This window comes from Episyrphus balteatus, chromosome 1 (genome assembly GCF_945859705.1).
Source record: "Episyrphus balteatus chromosome 1, idEpiBalt1.1, whole genome shotgun sequence".
NCBI classification, from domain to species: domain Eukaryota; kingdom Metazoa; phylum Arthropoda; class Insecta; order Diptera; family Syrphidae; genus Episyrphus; species Episyrphus balteatus.
Window position 1 is genome coordinate 153,624,281 of NC_079134.1, and position 18,420 is coordinate 153,642,700.

General features: G+C 33.9%; 2 protein-coding genes and 1 non-coding gene across 3 annotated transcripts; 2 read left to right on the forward strand and 1 right to left on the reverse strand.

Moving 5' to 3' along the window:
* Positions 1–237: 237 nt before the first annotated feature.
* Positions 238–310, reverse strand: Trnav-cac (transfer RNA valine (anticodon CAC)). Its single transcript has one exon. It is a non-coding gene; the product is annotated as a tRNA-Val (tRNA).
* Positions 311–3,733: 3,423 nt separating this feature from the next.
* LOC129921065 (anaphase-promoting complex subunit 13) lies at positions 3,734–10,997 on the forward strand. Its single transcript, XM_056002709.1, has 3 exons — positions 3,734–3,928; positions 10,634–10,780; positions 10,839–10,997. The coding sequence occupies exons 1-3, from the start codon at positions 3,917–3,919 to the stop codon at positions 10,920–10,922; spliced, it is 243 nt and encodes an 80-aa protein (XP_055858684.1). The 5' UTR covers positions 3,734–3,916; the 3' UTR covers positions 10,923–10,997.
* LOC129921064 (putative 1-phosphatidylinositol 3-phosphate 5-kinase) lies at positions 10,997–18,225 on the forward strand. Its single transcript, XM_056002708.1, has 12 exons — positions 10,997–11,353; positions 11,407–11,496; positions 11,561–11,750; positions 11,808–13,133; positions 13,195–13,324; positions 13,943–14,634; positions 14,695–14,983; positions 15,037–16,179; positions 16,240–16,854; positions 16,914–17,071; positions 17,550–17,711; positions 17,771–18,225. The coding sequence occupies exons 1-12, from the start codon at positions 10,997–10,999 to the stop codon at positions 17,950–17,952; spliced, it is 5,334 nt and encodes a 1,777-aa protein (XP_055858683.1). The 3' UTR covers positions 17,953–18,225.
* The last annotated feature ends 195 nt before the right edge of the window (positions 18,226–18,420 follow it).

Here is an 18,420-nt window from a genome sequence, read left to right on the forward strand (position 1 = left end):
CTGGCAAATGCTCCCCCTTCTACCCTACTTGAGTTAGTTACCTTTGAACTTCAAGAGCAAGTATAATGTTTCATATCACACAGTTGTGCATTTTGGGAGAAGTCACTAGTTAACTATTTATTTTATTTTGTGCAACAAGAATTAAATAATTATTCATAATGTCATCATTATGTACAAACAAATTGGCAGAAAAATATAAGTTCTTTTAACCTAAAAAAAAAAAATATTTCTTCAGATTGTTTCCGCCCGGGTTCGAACCGGGGACCTTGTGCGTGTGAAGCACACGTGATAACCACTACACTACGGAAACTTGCATATCTATCATAGTTATAAAGAAATCGGTCAATGTAAAATCAGTAAGATGGGAACCAATTGTATCTATATTTTATTTGATTTTAATGCTAATTGACCATTAACATTATTGTCATTCAAAATAATTGAATCAAATCATCAAATCAACAATGACTTCCAATAATTCAGAATAGGAAGGTATTTAGATTTGTTTTCAATTGAAATCTCAAGTGAGATCAACAAATTTAAGCTTTAAGGCAACTCACTCGAAGTCAGAGTCGATACATTATTATTATTTGTGTAATCAAATCAATCATCCATTCATCCTTCATCCAAAAATAAGAATAAAATATTTTCAAACAAGAGAGTGTAGGGTAAAGGCGGTGGGATGGAAAGACGAACGAACGCGGCATAACTCTGATGTATAAATTTACGCACGAATTCACTGAAAGTCGCACAGATGATCCTGATTTCCAATCAATTTGTGTATAATTCTTGTGTATATCATCAGAATGAGTGCACAGTAAACAAAAAACCAGAGCGGAACAAGTATATGTAAATAAGTCATCTGTCATGTTGTTGTCGGTCTCGGTCGTTTACGAACTTGGCAACCATATTCTTTTTGGTTCTTTAATCAAGAACCGTTTTCTCTCATTACCTTCGATGACAGATATAAATTGTATATAAATTGAGAATGATTGTTATATGATGTCTTAATGTCCTTTGACTTGTTGAATAATTTGCATTTCAATATCAAGTAGGCATCTATATAGCCCCAATAGCATATCTTTATTATGTAAATTTTGTAGGTTGATCTGGAGTAGGAAATTTATATGTTTACAATAATAAATGCTCAATATTGATAGAAGAAAGGAATTGTTGAAAAATAAATATGTTTGATCCGTTAATATTTGCGTTTTAATTTATTGGGTTACTGTGGTGTATGTGTAATTTTTTTTTTTTAATTGAAAAAATCTTAAAGTCTAATGCAAATTTGTCTATTCTTGAGTCATCATTGAGATTAAGACAATTCAAGTAAAAATATTGATAATGTAAAGTTGTATGTAGGATACAGGACTTTCGAATAAATCATTAGCATAAAAATTATTTCCGCAGAGAATTTTAATTTTAATTTTTTAGATTGAATACCTACATATATTGTATTTAATAAGTTTGCAAAAATGTTCAATATATCACATAGCGATAAAAACATTTGAAAACCTTTTGGTGGTATGATTGCTTTTAAATTTCCAGGAATCATGATATTGTTAGGAAGAATTTTTTGAGACAATTTTTCAATTTGCTTATACCCGCTACATAGATATCAATGATGTGTGAACAATTTCAACGAAACTTGACAAAGAAAATTACAGAACATTCCTGTGTTCATGGAAATGAAGCAGCAGATGCCTTAGGCAGGAACCACAGTTCCTCTTATGGTTTCCGAACCACATTGCGGTATTCGGGATAACTAGATCAGACAAATTATACGAAATTATGATGAGGCTAAAAGAATAATGAAATGACCAAAAAGTATCCGATCGGGCCCTTTTGGCCCTTAGTTTTATATTTTAGCTTTGAAATGTGTCTTTTAGAAATATTATTATTTCCAATCCAAATTAAGGAATTTTTTTGTTAAAAGTAAAAACAAATAGGTAGCCATATACTCAACTGAAAGTTCTGCTTCTTTAAAGCTTTAGAGAAGCAACTTTTCAGTTCTTAGTATGAATTCGAACGAAAATATTTTTTATATGGAATTCATTCCGATTCAATACACTTCTCGACTATCTTTCATGATGTGAGCCACTACATAACTTCAACAGAGGATACAAAAAGAGAACTATCACCTCACGAAATACACCAAAAAATTAAATAGTTCAAAAAGTTACCAACTTGAAGACAGTACTGTAAAAGAAATACCATGTAGCTTAAATTGGGAGCACTATAGACGTTAAAGTTCGCAGTGCATTTTTTAATTTTCAAGACTTCTTCAAATATCACTGATCAAATTTACAGGGGTAAAATGGAAAACTGTCCAACCATACCTGATTTTAAATGCAAAATAGAGTCAAAATACTCCTTTTCCATTTTCTTGGAACAAGTGGTGCTTAATCCTCCCAGATCTTTTTACGAGTCATTCAAAACCTTTCTCGTCTCCTTACTGTAGTTTTTGCAACTTCGAATGTTTTGGATGCTTTTTTCCAGAAGGGACGGAATCAAGGACTTTCCTCAGTCCAGGACTTCATCTTTGTAGATCGTTTATATTTAGCAACCATTTTCACTATTAAAAAATGAAAATGTGAAAGTCAGTATAAAATGCCATGTGAAAGTTAGTATGCCATTTTACCCGAGAACTAAGTAGGCCATTTTGCCCATTTTGGGTTTTTTTTTAATTTAAGTTTTATACCGAAAAATATAAAATCGTTCTTAGCCAACTTAGATATTTCATTAAATTAATAAGTAATACTTCATACATACATACCTACATTAACTTATTTTTTGAAAATACAATATTTCTTATACTATTTTTTGCAAAAAAAGTTTCAAAAAATTTTAACAGTGTACTTTTTGAGGTGGTTTGAGACAGTTTGACATGTCAAATTTCAAATAATGGCTTGAAGTTGCTTAAATTTCGTATATGTCTGTTTTGCCAGATAAACTAATGTCGTTTTCTATTGACGAATCTCAGAATGAGATTTGTGAATTTGACAGCTGAAAGGGGGGGTGAAGAGGGGAAATAGTGGACAAATCTCAGATTTCATGATCTATTTGCGTCCTGAGATTCAAAAAAATGACAAAAAAATGAATCTGAGATTCAAGAATCTGATTCTGGATTTTTATCAAGATTCACGCATACAAACACACGCACTTTCACACACACTCCTCTGTTTGACATTTGTCTTAACATTTGTTGTTGTTTTATTTTTTTTATACGCACAGATTTCGCACACAATTACAAAACTAGATTTCATATTCTATTTGCAGTGGAAAATCTGAGAATTTTACACAAAAATCTCAAAAGTCAATAGAAAACGACATAAAGAATCGCGTTCATAAAACTTTCTAATTATGTTCGATTCTACGATTTCTAGTAAAGGGGCCATTTTATACCTTGGGGTGCCATTTTAGGCCACTTTCCCCTAATTACGCAAATTATCTCATTTCGATTGTCAAATTAAATTTCAAATTACGATTTGACATTCGAATTGAGGTAATTTGCAAAATATAGCTAATTATCTCATTTGGGCTCTAGTGAAAATAGGCTATTAAAACATTTAAACAAAATTCAAATTTTTAGATAGCTGAATGTATTCATTTTTTCAAACAATTTCATATCTATCTGAATGCATTCATTTGCGATAACAGCAAATTCGAACATAACTTTTCGAAATCAGCTGACACATTTGACACAAGAAAACAGAAAAGGTTGTCATCAAATTTTTCTTTTTTTTTCACAACTGAGGTAATAATTCCGGAGAGAAAATTCGCAAATTATTGTTTAATTTCATCAAGTTCACACTTCCAAGTGTTTTAATTTAATGCAATAAAGTTTATTTTCATTAATGAAAATAAAATTCACACAATTTATTGATTATTTTTAAGTGAAATAAAGAAAACAAAAGTGATGGACAGTCAGGTACATATATTATATATGCATACATACGTACAACAACAAAAAATATACTCCCAGTGATTGCATGCTTATTAAAATTAAAATCAAAATTTTATCTCTATTATTTCTTTTGTGTAGTTTTTATTTGAAAACAAAAAAACGTAAATAAATAAAGTAAACAAAAAGAAAACATTTGTTTCATAATCAGTGAGTGTTATCTATAATGTAAATATTGTACCTTCTCATACTGTGTAAATGTATGTAGGCACCTGTACGAAAAAAAGTAAAATTGTTTTGTTAAGTTCAAATTAGTTATTGTTGGGATGCAAAATTTAACATTTATTTAACAATTTCACCTTTATTTTTTTTTTAATAACCGTTTGCTAAAAGTAGTCTTTTGAAATTAAGAACATAACTTATTTTTAACAGCACGAAATTTGTCTTAAATCCGAGAACTTTTGCTTTCCTTCCCTTTTCTCTGAATTTTCAGAATAGAATCATACTTTTTGGTTACTACGCCTTTTATTTTTGGTTACGCTTGAGCGGATTTTGCACTGGAGCCGTTTTTAGACAGCTCAATTTCAATCTAAGTGTTTCCTTTGCCCACCTCAAGTCCGAGGTCACCCTTAAGCCCATAATTTTAACGAAGATGAACTCTCGCCTGTTATTGTTTTCACTAGAGCTGTAGGGTCCATGATTATTCGCTCTATAATGTTCTTTTTTTTTTACTAATGTTCAAACATATTTGAACAGCTCTGCAGAACTGAGATTCTGCAGATTGAACTGAGTTCAAGCCTCGCTCTGGCAATTTTCAATATTAATTGAACATAAGCGAATTAGCACCACTGAAAGGAGTCTGATGATCGGGTTGGTCCCCGTGAAAAGCTATAACTCCAGCCTATGAACTTGGTGGTAACACACACAAGTTGTTGTTGTTTATTCAAAATCTTCAATACGATAGTATTTTATTCAGCGTCTTCTTGTTCTTAGTTATTGAAGTTATACTTCTTATGGGAGGGTGGGTATGAAAATTTACTTTTTGACAAGAATGTCAAAGGGATTATGACGCCATCACCCTGGGTAGCAGGGCTGTCGTTTCACCTTTAGAGTAGGCAGTACTTTAGTATTTAAAAATGCAGTACGCCGCAGTACGGCAAACATAAAACACACAACACGTTGCAAGTTACATGTTTCATGTTGCAAGTTGCATGTGGCAAGTTGCATGTGGCAAGTTGTATGTGGCAAGTTGTATGTGGCAAGTTGCATGTGGCAAGTTGCATGTGGAAAGTTGCGTGTGGTAATTTCCATGTGGCAAGTTGCCAGGGTTGCAAAAAGCTCACATTTCAGCTCAGCTCACAGCTGAGCTCAAATTTGAGCTAGGTACCATAGCTTAGCTCATTTGAGCTGAGCTGAAAGTGAGCGCCCCAACTTCCAACGCCTATATCTCGGAATTTTGAAGAAAATGAAAAAAATTTTTTGATGCCAAAAGGTAGTGGGGACTCTAACCTACCTACTCTCATTCCTGTAAGTCCACGCGTTCTCAAACCGGGAGAACTTAAAAGTAAAAAAAAAAAATTGGCACTATTCTGAAAAAAAAGGCATGATGTGGCGGTTTAACATGCAAGGCGATTTTTTAAAAATCTGATAATGAGCAAAGCGTAGGCCCATGACACAAGCTATCATTTGGCATCACTCCCAAAAATTGCTCTCAAGCGGCTTAGCTTCCAGGAGCGTTCAAAGATTCGAGGATTTTTCGAAAAAAAAAAATTTATCCCAACTTTCAAAAGCGATTTTCTCGGTATTTTGAAAAAAGTCGAAAAACCGGATTGTACCGGAATTTTTTTTGTATGATAAAAAAAGAAATATTTTACTAAAAAAATAGAAATATATTTACTATTAAAAAAACCAAGAGAAAAGATCACGAAAAATTATCTGTTTTATTTATAAAAATATCCACGTGTTAAAATAAATTCATTAATAACTAGAACCAAACATCTTAAGCTATGGTGTTTTATAAAAGTTTAAAATATCTTCATATTTCATTATACTTTCCAAATAAAAATCAATGTATCCTCTCACCCATCACAGCTCAGCTCAGCTCACTTTACCTTAGCTCACCCAACAGCTCAGCTCAGCTCACCGACAGCTCAGCTCACCCAACAGCTCAGCTCAACCATCAGCTCAGCTCACTTTCAGCTCAGCTCAAATGAGCTGAGCTATGGTACATAGCTCAAAAGTGAGCTAGCTCAAAATTTGAGCTGAGCTGTGAGCTGAGCTCAGCTAACTTTTGAGCTTTGTAGCAACCCTGCAAGTTCCATATTGCTACTACTAGTGCTGAAGCACACACAATTCTCATAAAATTCACAGAATAAATTGAAAACTACATGGACGCAAGGAGGATGAAAGAATTAATTTATTTTTCACTTGATAAAAAAATGTAAAAAAACGAATTGTGGATTGATTAATTTAATAATAGAAATTAAAAATATCAAATGAAATTCATTTACATAAATACTTTTTTCGCAAAAAGCTCCTTTAATCCAATCGTACGAGGAAGTTCCCCTTACTTATCTCTTGATATTGGGTCATATTCATAAAAACTAGTAAATGCTTTTACTTGAAAAATTGTAAAGTATGAACTTTTTTAATCCACATTTTGTGCATATCAAACCTAGTTTGATAATTAATTATTTTATTAATTTCATATTGCTAGTATTTACTATTATATAATATCCAAATGGGACATTGTCTGCCAATATTCAGTTCTTCAAATATTTATCATTGCTTGACAACCTCAAGTTATTTCTATTGCTACAAAAGTTTTCACCAAGTATGTAGGTACCTAATTGCAGTTAGCTCTTAGTCATAATCAGGGATAGGATCTTGTGGACCTAAAAACTTAAAAAAGGCAAAATAAAACTCCCAAAAAGGCATAAAAAGGCATTTATAGAGAGAAAGAATGAAGAATAAAAATTAAATGTAGTAATTTTGAACAATCATGAGTTTTTTTAATTTTTCAGTTAACAAGCGCCCGCGATTGTCCCTTAACAGTGCTTTAAGGGAGCTTAAAGATCTCTCTACATCTGTAGGACGACTGGAGCCCAATTAAAGCACTCGACATCACCCACTTCAACATTTGCCAGGAGCTCTTGATTAGTGTTCCCATTTATTACGCAATTTATTTGTTCAACTCTCTCGAGTCCCTTATTTGCCAAAAAAAACTGATCTGTACTTCTCAACAACATCTTTTGCGACTGCCCCTTTCGCAGCTTCCAAATCTCTCTTGATTATGTCCAAAATCTGGAGAACTTCTTCAATCGAGTATTGTAAATTGAGTAAGTTAGCTTTTGAACCCTGATACGTGTCGGTTGTCGACCGCGCAATAGAACGTAGAAGACAATAAATGGTAGCAATAGCAGACAAACAATAATTGCATAGGTTGATCTTTTCACTCGACTTATGTTTGTGTGGGGTAATTAGTGAAGTTCTAATATACGGCCCTATTCTGCTATTCGATTCACGTGAATCGAAAGATTCCCTTCCTTTATAACAAGAAATTGGCTTTGAAAAACTACTAATTTTAGACAGCAAAGTGTTGTTTCTGCCAGTTTAAGAAACTCTAAAGAAAAAAAAAATTTCTAAGTTTAATTTTTACCGCCTTTTAAACGCTTCTTATTTTTGAGTTTCACGCGAATCGAATAGCAGAATAGGGCCGATAGATATATTGTGTAAGTAATATACTGAGTAAATAAGCTTCTTGTTTGTATATTTGAGTGTTTTGTGTGCAGGCATCACCTTAAAGACGCTAAAAAGATAAAAATAACTTAGGAAAAGGCAAAAAAGGCAATAACAAGAGAAAAGGCAAAAAAAGGCAATAACGAAAGAAAAGGCAAAATAAAATACATATATTTGGCTCGAGGGGGACGTGAAACGTGTTTGTTTTTCATCTATAATGTCGTACGATTGAGCAAAAAAAAAAAAGGCAAATTCCACAACATCCTATCCCTAGTCTACTACTTCTTAAATATGACAAGACACACTCATTTTGCTTAAACATTGTGTAACGCAGTCTTTAAGCCACGCCTGCAATAGAGACATTAATTCTAGTCGCGCACTTGCAACTTTTCCGAAACCAAATAGTTAAATCGTTTGTGACAAAACACTAATCATTAAGTCAAACAGATGAGAAACTAAAAGTTGCAAGTGTGCGACTAGCCTAAGAGTTGAACTCTAACTATCTATAAAAATGGCAACATTCCGAATCATTTTTTAATCACAAATCCTAGGTTTTTGAGTATTGATTAGGGGCGAAATCGGCTAATCGTCGGCCTCATAAAGAAACCTCTTAACTCCACCTTTTTTCGAGAATGACTTTTGAGTGCCATTTTTAAGAAAATGTGTTAGCGGAGAAACCAAGCAAATTTTAAGTCATTCCGAAAACTGTAAATAGATTTAAATTCAAATTTGTTGTTGTTGTCTCTCTACTTTTTTGTCTTTCCTATAAAATTTTGAGCTTGGGATTTTCGAGGTTTCCTTATGAGGCCGACGTAATGCAATTGTCGATAATTAATAATCAAAATCGAAAAAATTATTGTTTTTTGAGTATAAACTATTGCGTTAGCCGATTTCGTCCCAGATTTCCTTAATAGCCAGCAGTGGAAGACAAAAACTTACGGCATTCTACCAAAATCTGCCTCTAACGACGAATCCGAATCAAAATGTGAGCTGTTGCCGCCAGCAGTCGTAGTAGATGTCATGCATCTTCAATTTTCTTTTGCCTAGCCCTTCCCATTTAATTGCTTGCATGCAGGCGACGGCCTTTGCTAATTGTTCGGCTGCACCATGCACGTTCTATCAGAAGCTTTTAGTTTTTCCAAAACATCCTCCTGATACAGTCAGGGCAGTTGCCACGACGGCAGAAGCCTCCAACCTGGAAGCCCAAGCCTTTTATTAACTCTAAGGACGGAAGGCCAGCCAAGCCGCTCCTTAATGGCCTTTGTTCTGTAGATGTTGAACCATCCCATTTAATTTATTAACTTCGTAGTTCATCTTAATTGAAATTGTCGTAGTTCATCTTAATTGAAGTTGTAGATGCCACCAAGAAAAAGTGTCTCAGTAGAAGCACTTTTCCGATCACTTCTCTCTCTTTTGTTGTCACCAACAACTTGCCACTAAGGTTTTACCCCATCTTAAGTTGAAGTACTAGATACTCAATGTTCCCCGTGAAAAGGTGACAGAAATACATAATATCTACCATTTAAACGCTGAAAATGTTATAAAAGACAGCAAATCCAAAATTGAATTTTGAATATGCGTCAGTTATGTTTGTCTAAACAAAGATATATCACCCTTCGCAAGGGTGATATAACTCGTTTACCGGTTTCTGCGTTAATTTCGTCAGTTACAGAGTTTTAGTTAGTTTTTTAGTTTTAGTTTTATTGGATTCAAAATTTTAAATCTATTCACAATTTAATTTTTAAATTTATCTTAAGTCTTAAATTGTTTTGGCCGATGGCCGTCTACCAGACTGTCATTTACATTTTAATTTTTACAGAAATATCTTACTGAAGAAAAAAAAAACTAATATAATGCTCTCAAAAATATAATTTTACAGTTATTTAAACAATTTTTTATACGTTAAAAACTTTCATTGATTATACATTTGTTCTGCATCGCAAAGCATTCAGACAATATTGGTATAAAAGATTCCAACCGCATTCTCCATTTATCAGTTTTATCGTTTCTTCTAAACTGAGTACATCAACTCCAAAGTATCTCTTGCGGAATTCTTTAAGAATTGGACAAACTCCCAGAAAATGAACACGTCTTCATGTTCTCTTTGATTGCATAAATCGCACAATATAGGCAGATCGGGGTGGTAAGGGATGAAATTTAAGTTGAGGAGTTCACCTTTACAGAGTTTATAACTATTCGCCAACCGTTAACTTATTTTCTAATTCCCTTTGTTATGTCTTCCAACTGCTGGGGAGTACAATGGATTCATTTAGTGAGGTTTCAAAACCCATCCATATCTAATTTTCAACCAAACAACTACGAGTTGAATTTCTGATCATCTATAGCTAGAGCAGTCTATAGCTATATTTTATTTGAACAAGACGCCCACTTTCTGAGACGCTGCCCTGCTGTGCCGCAATTTATTACTTGGAAGGGTCAACAAGGGTGGACTCTGTTGCACGACTATAGTACTGAAACAAACCTACAGAATACACCTTTTTCATTGACGCCAAAAAAAACAATTTAAAAGATAATTTTCACGTAAGAAGTGCTAGGTATTCCTCTAGGAATCAGCATTGATTATCAAAATCAAGTCGAAGGAGGAAAACCTTGACAGATTTCAACATATTTCTAATGTTAGCATTTAACATATTAAATAAATATAAATATCAAAAAAAATATGAAACTGCATACAAAAATGTATAGAACGAGATTTCCCGATGCATCCTCTGTGGGTGATTAATACACCCTTTCCACGTGCATAAATTTGATTTTTTTAAATGTTTACTATTTGCGACTAAAGAGTGAGAGGTTTTGTGCGTTCCATTGGCTTAAATTTCAAGCTTCCAGGTTTCCATGCTATCGTTCGCCTTAATTTATCACCCGACTTATACAATTAAGGTCATGATATGGTTTTGCACGTTTGGTTTTTGTGTTTAAAAATATTAAAACAAATTTGTTTAATATTTGATTTAAATTTCATTTTGATTTAAGGCTCCAATTGAAGGTTACTTGTTGGATATTGTTGACAATAAGTGGCGTGAAGAAACTTTACCATTCGATCAGATTTTAGTTCCAACTGATAAATTACCCGATCCAGAAGCTGATGGTACTGATTCACATTTAACATTGAGTGAACAAGTAAGTTATCAAAATAACCTTTAAAAAACTTTCATATAAGCAAATATTTCTTAAAAAGGAACAAAGATGGACTGATCTTGCACTAAGCACATTGGCTCCAGAATCTGGATTTAGTGATCAAATAAATTTAACTGGTGTCTAAACAACTTTTTTTTTGCCTTTCTAAATATTTTCTTCTATAATAAATAAAACAAAACAAAAAAAAAAAAAAACAAAATGAATCAACATCTACATTCGCCGCACAAACTTACCGAATTCGCTCGTGATTTCGAAGAAGAACCCGAAACACTTTTATCGAAATTTGTTAGTAAAATTCAAAATGCCTACAATGCAAGTTATAATACCGTTAATGATGCTCCAACTGGCGGTAGCCCAAGTGGACCATCAACACCAACTACTGCTTCCAAATCAACATCACACAGTACATTTTATGCTGATGTTGAAAGTATCTCAAGAAATAGCTCATCGTCTAGTTTAAGTTCAGCTAATAAAGCTGGAAATTCACAATCAAATCAAGATGGTTCTAGCTCAACTACAACAACTGAAGAAACAACAAGTGAATCTGTTGAAAAGGTAAGAAGACTGAAAATTAAAAAACAAAAAATGATGGGATTTTTATGCTTTAGGCTGATGAAACTCATCCAGAAGCAACCGAAGGCAGAACAATGCTCAATGTTCTCAAAAGAATTAGTAATATTGTCGCCGCTAAAAATAGCGTAAGTCTTTTAATGCTTTCAAATGAATGATCTCCCTCATAAATGAGTTCTCGTATTTTTTCAGAATCTCCGCAACTACAAAGACACCGAATTGCAACGCTTCTGGATGCCAGATGCAATAGCTAAAGAATGCTATGATTGCTCACAAAAATTCTCGGCATTCCGACGAAAGCATCATTGTCGACTTTGTGGACAGATCTTTTGCTCCAAGTGTTGTAATCAAGTTGTCCCTGGAACCATCATTATGTGCTCTGGTGAGTTTTCTTAAATCCTCTATTGGTGATTTCTCTAATCTCGAAATTTTTTTTCAGGTGACTTAAAGGTCTGCAACTATTGCTCCAAAATAGTCTTGAGTTACTTGAAATCTCCAAACATAACCGATGATCTTAAACTAGACCTTCAAGCCCTTCAGGAAGATCTCTCAAGTAAACTCTCACAAAATAATGAATCCGATGAGAATCTTAAACCGCGTTCAACTCTGCCTCGAAAAGTCTCTGTTGGTTACCAAGAGGAACGTTTTGCCACAAATCAAATAAACAGTCTATCAAATGCCGATCGAAGAAATATCCTTCAACAATCGAATTCGCTCATAATCCTGCATGAAGAAATGATTCGTCAATTGCCAGCTCAAAATTGTGGCTTGGATCTTATTGACTTTCTCAATACCAACCAGAAATCTTCAAATAAAATCCAAGCTGTTGCTATTCTTAGTGCAATGCATGCTGCGGGATTTCTTTTACCCATCGTTCCAGACTCTGATCAAATAGAATTTGATGAGAATTTGCATTACAAGTTCGCGCCAAAGCGTCCTGATGTAATGACAACGGGAATCCTAGAAATCGATGTTGATCCCGAGAGCAATGTTCCAAATCAAAATGAATACAGTCCTAATAAGTATGATAATGAATTGCAACCACCAAAATCACTTGACATGAGTCTAAGTTTCCAATCGGTCAAAGATGTGGAACTTGAGAACTCAATACGTTCCACTACAACAACATCCAAGTTATTAGAATCATATTGTGATCATGAGGATCAATTACTCACACAAATGTTACGTAGCGCTAATCTCGATCAGAAATGGTCTAAAGTTCTAACTCCACTGTGCTGTCGAGCAGCCAATCATTTCAAACCAGAATATTGCACAAATGAATTGATGGATATTAGAAATTATGTTAATTTCAAGAAAGTTCCCGGTGGAAAGAGACAAGAATGTACAATAGTCGGTGGAGTTGTGTTCTCTAAAAATGTTGCTCACAAAGATATGGCAACAAGAGTTGATAGACCGAAAATTCTTCTACTCCAATGTCCCATTGTTTATGAGCGAGTTGAAGGGAAATTTGTTAGCATATCTACAGTTTTACTACAAGAAAAGGAATATCTACGTAATGTGACAGCAAGGATAATGAATTTCAAACCAAATGTTGTACTAGTTCATAAGAATGTAGCCGGCATTGCTCAAGATATGCTTCGCTCGCATGGAATCACGCTCGTATTGGATGTGAAGATATCAGTAATGGAACGATTGTCAAAAGCTTTGCAATGTGATATTGTTTCTTCGATTGAATCGAATATTGGAAAGCCTAAGCTGGGAATGTGTGATGCTTTTTATATTAAAAACTTTGATGATGGTTTTGGTAAGTTAATTAATCTATGATAAGAAAAATAAGGGATGAGTTAATTTTTTTTCTGTTCTAGGCACAACAAAAACATTAATGTATTTTGAGAAACTCTCAAGTCCTCGTGGCTATACATGCTTGTTGAGAGGAGGAAATAATACAGAACTAGCTAAAGTTAAACAAGTGGCTTCTTTTCTTGTTTATGCGAGGTGAGTTTAACTTGAGGACAATAATAGAAAATTCGATCATTCTTAAAATCTTATAAATGCAAATTGCACGACACTAATTTATAGTGTCCGATAAACTGAAAAGTCGGGACAAAATTTTGTTTATGGTAAATCAAAGAATTTGGAAAGCGGTCAGAGATTTTTTTCTTTATGATTTTTTTTTTTTTTAATTTCTGGGAAAAAAATGTACATATTGTTAGTTATGTTAAAAATCACTCTGTAATCGATTTTTAGAGAGCGAATTTGTGGGTTTTTTTTAAATCCAAAGATAGTTTAAAACGCTTTTCGACGGGATCGGACTTTTAACCAAACATAAAATTCGTCAATTGTCTATGGACGCATCTAAAAACCTATTCATAATCTCTATGACTAATCGTAGGGCGAATTTTTTGGTCAGGGAAAATCTTAAAATTGGTAAAGGAAAGTCAGGGAATTTAATTTTGAAAAATAGTGGTCACCTTGTTTTAACACAAAGTTTGAAAAATGCAATGCAAAAGACTATTATTTGGCTCTTCAAACAAAAAAAAATGTTTGTTTTGAATTACCTTTTACTAAGTTAATTGCTTTTTTAAAACATATTTTTTTTTAACTTCTTAAAAGATACAATTGGCGCCTTGAGATGTCATTTTTACTTGATGAATTTGCTCGACCTCTCAGCCCAAAGCCACTTATCTTCGATTCCAAAGAACAAAGTCCATCCGATGATGTTGTCGAATCCGGCGGCGGCGGCGGGGTTTTACTTCGAAATGATAACAACAATGATGCTGACGTCATTGACAAACCCATACAACCAACAACAAAAAAACTTATCGAACGAAAATCCGAAGATAAACTTGTCACAATCGAAAATGTTAATGATTTCACTGATCCTCTTCGCTCAACGGATCTTCAAAATAACAAACTCTCTCCAGATTCATCAATTGTCGAGTTGGCCGTTGAAACGCCCTACGATAATCGTTTCCGAACTGCATTGAATTCAACGATACTATCTGTATCGCCATTTTTAACATTTCCATTGCCCTATTTGGAAACGGAGCAGGGGAGAAAATGCCCGCTTCGTGCACATTTCCCTAAAGAATTATTTTTCTCTAAACAATGGTCAACAACGTCGAATGAAAAACCATCACAAATTGAAAATGAAACACAAAAATCCATCGAGGGTTCAACACAACTCAATCCACTGCATCCATTTTTGACGACGAAAATAACAACTCCCATTGATAATCGAGAATTGCAAACTTTATTGGCTGAATTTCGATCTTTCGGTGGAAAGTATCCCAAAAAAAAGAAAAGTAAGTTTGTTGTCTTTAGGATTTGATGAACATAAATGAGAAATGTTTGTATTTTTTTAGTGACCAAGCTAAAGCGTCGTGAATCTTTTCAAAAACCCCAAAAAGTTAGCGAAGAACAACTTTACAAAGATGCCCTCGATTTGGAGAATCATCAACGTCTTCCAGTGCTATTCTGCAGTTTCTATTTCAATCCCAAAGCGTCGTCTTTTTGTGCTCAGCCAACATTGTTGGACATGAAGTTCTATGGGCAACAGGACATCATGTTGGGACAATTCCTACAACGGTATTGTTTCAGAGTTTCTTACATCTGTCCGCTTTGTGATTTACCCATGATGGATCATGTCAGAAGGTGAATAGTTAATCTCTCGTTTTTAGTGATTTTTTCATTCTGATTTTCTGCAGGTATGTCCATTCAATGGGCTGCGTTCAGGTCTTCCTCAACGAGGACACAATCAAAAATGATCCAAATCGCATCTATTTCACTTCGTGGTGTTCCATTTGCAATGAAGTCAGTCCAAGTGTACCAATATCAGAGACAACAAAATGCTTATCATTTGCTAAATATCTTGAACTTCGTTTCTATGGTCATGCCTATAAGAAACGTGCTCTAGAAGGTGATCATGATTCTGAGTTGCTTCAAACCAAATGCAATCACTCCTTGAATCGTGACTATATCCACTATTTTACCTACAATGGAATTGGGGCTAAATTCATGTACTCTCCAATTGAAATTTGGGAAATTGGTCTTCCGCCCTTGGTTCTTCATCTGAAGAAACCCAAACCCTTTCATTCTTTTCAAGTTATGGAAGATATTAAAGGCTTCTCGCTGGCAGGTCATGAAGTTTATTCGAAAATTCATGAAAAAATTGCCGATTTCGCCACTGAAGATGAAACTACTAATTTAGCTAATTTGAAGACTTCGCTGCAAATTGATCAGTTTAATTTTAAGAAACATGTTGAAGTTGTTCAGATGTTGTTGATTGAAAAAGATGCAAACTCCTATGACATTAATGATGGCATGATAATGGCCAAACGGGCTTTAGCTGAGAGTATCGAAGTCTGGGGTCCAAGATTACATGAAATGGGGTTGAAAGCAAAGTCTCTGTATAAACATGACTCAAATCAGCAAATAGATTCGGGACAAATTTGTACTGAGGATCTTAGATCTGACATGGAATCACCAACTGGTGATGTTAAACCGATTACAGAGGGTCAAGAAGAGATTGATGTAGTTCCTCCATTGGAGAAAAATAGAAATCAAGAGCACGTGACGGACAAAAAGAGTATTAAAAAGATGTTGAGTAGTTTACTGCCTTCGACAGCTACAGCGAATCTCCTTCAATCGCCACTCTCTTCCAATGAACATTTGACGTTGCCTCTTGGTACAATACCAATACTGGTTCATGATCAAGATTTGAGTTCTATAATTGCATATAGCTTGACTTCTCAAGACTACAATAAAATGGTGGATATGATTTCACATGGAAGTTCATCCCTGAACACCGTACCAACAAGCAGTCCCAACCCGAAAAGAAAGAATGATAGGTAAGTAAGAATATTCATTTTCTCCTCTCATTAAATTCACATTTGATTTCTTTTCTGCAGTCAATTTGATTTCGATGAAAAAGAAATCCCCAAGGCAACAGAAGAAGAAAAGAAACCCAGTAAATCGCATTCCCACATTGATATGGCATTCCAAGATAGCACAACACATTTTACTTGCCGAATGTTTTTTGCAAAAGAATTTGATTTATTAAGAGCCAACACTCTGAAAGTCCCCAAAATGGGTCGGAATCTCTTTAAAGAGCTTGAGCATAGTAAAAAACGTGAAGAACTCAAATTCACACAAAAAGGTTCAAATTCTGAAATGGAAATAATTCGCAAAGCAAGTGATCCAGCTATTCAGACAACACCACCTGAAGATGAAGCGGGAGGAGTATCTCAATTACAATCGGATATAGAAGATACACGAACATTCCTTGCTCGTTCACTATGCCGGAGTGTACAGTGGGAAGCAAGAGGCGGCAAGAGTGGTTCGAAATTTAGCAAAACTCTAGATGATCGATTTGTTTTGAAAGAAATGAGCCCCAAAGATATTGCAATATTTGAAAATTTCGCACCAAATTATTTTGATTATATTAATAAATGCCATCAGCAGAATCATCCAACTTTGTTGGCGAAAATTGTTGGAGTTTATAGGGTGACTATTAAGAAAAAAGAGTAAGCTAATTAGGTAGTGTTCGAGCCACATAAAAAAGATAACGATTTTCTGTTTTTAGTTCTTTTCAAGAGAAATTCATGCTTGTTATGGAGAATCTGTTCTATGAGTGTGATATCAAGAACAAGTTTGATCTCAAAGGTTCAGAGAGAAATCGACTGGTGAATCCGACGAATCAGAATGGAGAAATTGTTCTGTTGGACGAGAATTTGGTTCAAAGTAAGATTTTCTTTAAATTTGTTTAATTTTATAATTTTGTCTCCTTCTGGAGACCTTCGGAGGTCCGATTAGTAGGGATCTTTAGTTCTTTTAGAAGCGTCTTTACATTCAGTAATCAAATAGCCAAAAGCTACCGTCAAAGTCACAGAGACCTCTAATATCCGTAGCCTGGCAAAATCTATATTTTCATGTTTTTTGTCAAGCCCCACGTTGGGCGCCAGTTTATTTAAATTTATATTTATTTATTTGAAGATGAAAAATTTGTTTCTATATTTTAATGTTTTTTGTCAAGCCCGACGTTGGGCGCCAGTTTATTTAAATTTCTATTTATTTATTTGAAGATGAAAAATGTGTTTCTATATTTTATTATTTTTTTAAGACCCACCTTGGGCGCCAGTTGTTTTTAAATTTTATTTATTTATTTAAAGATAAAAAATATATTTCATTTCTATTTATTGATCCCACTGCTTATTTACAGTGTCTTGGTCGAAGCCACTCTATGTTTTGTCTCATAGTAAAGCTGTTCTTAAAGATGCTATCAATCGCGACTCATCATTCTTGGCGAAGAATCAAGTTATGGATTATTCACTTTTAGTTGGGCTTAATAACAAAAGTAGTACGTTGGTGTTGGGAATCATTGGTAAGTATTTTTTAAAATTAATTTTGTTTTTTTTTTTGTATCTATCAATATCGTTTTAGACTATATTCGCACATATACATTCGATAAGAGAGTTGAAACTTTGTTGAAAACACTTGGTAGTGGAATGGGTAAACAACCAACAATTATTCCACCAGAATGTTATATGAAACGTTTTACCGATGCAATGGATCGATACTTTTATACCGTGCCCGATCGGTGGGAGGGCTTATCGAAGGCTTAAATAATGAAAATACACAAAATGATAGTTAAAAGTTAATTCACACTCTTTATTTAACTTAAATTATCTTATATGTATTTTTGTTTGTTACAATAATCTATTGTAGAAAATTTGAAGAAAAAAAAATATGTAAAAATATGTATGGCTTATTTAAAACGGGTCAAAATGTCTAGTTAACTTAATTTGCACCACAATAATTAGTAGCTTTTATTTATACAATTTTGGATAATATTTAAGAAATACTGTTATATAAAAATATAAAACACAAAAATTAAATTTCCAATTTGGATAAAATTCTTTTATTTTTATATTTTGCTGTGAATGATAGGGAATGTAACAAATGTCTTTATAATGCTTGAATTATGAAATGAATTCTGTTGGAGTTATAGAGTACGACTGGATCGCACGTATTTGCGTTAAAGTTCAAAGTACAAAAATATTAGTTAACCGTTTAAAATTTGTTGGTATCAT

What these genes read in the sequence shown, in the direction of transcription:
- LOC129921064 (XM_056002708.1), top strand. Translation starts at nt 10,997, where the DNA reads ATGAATCAACATCTACATTCGCCGCACAAACTTACCGAATTCGCTCGT. An exon ending in AAACTTTGATGATGGTTTTG is followed by an intron (nt 13,134 to 13,194) that starts GTAAGTTAATTA and finishes TTTCTGTTCTAG; the next exon opens with GCACAACAAAAACATTAATG. An exon ending in ATGATGGATCATGTCAGAAG is followed by an intron (nt 14,984 to 15,036) that starts GTGAATAGTTAA and finishes GATTTTCTGCAG; the next exon opens with GTATGTCCATTCAATGGGCT.
- LOC129921065 (XM_056002709.1), top strand. An exon ending in ATTTAACATTGAGTGAACAA is followed by an intron (nt 10,781 to 10,838) that starts GTAAGTTATCAA and finishes TTTCTTAAAAAG; the next exon opens with GAACAAAGATGGACTGATCT.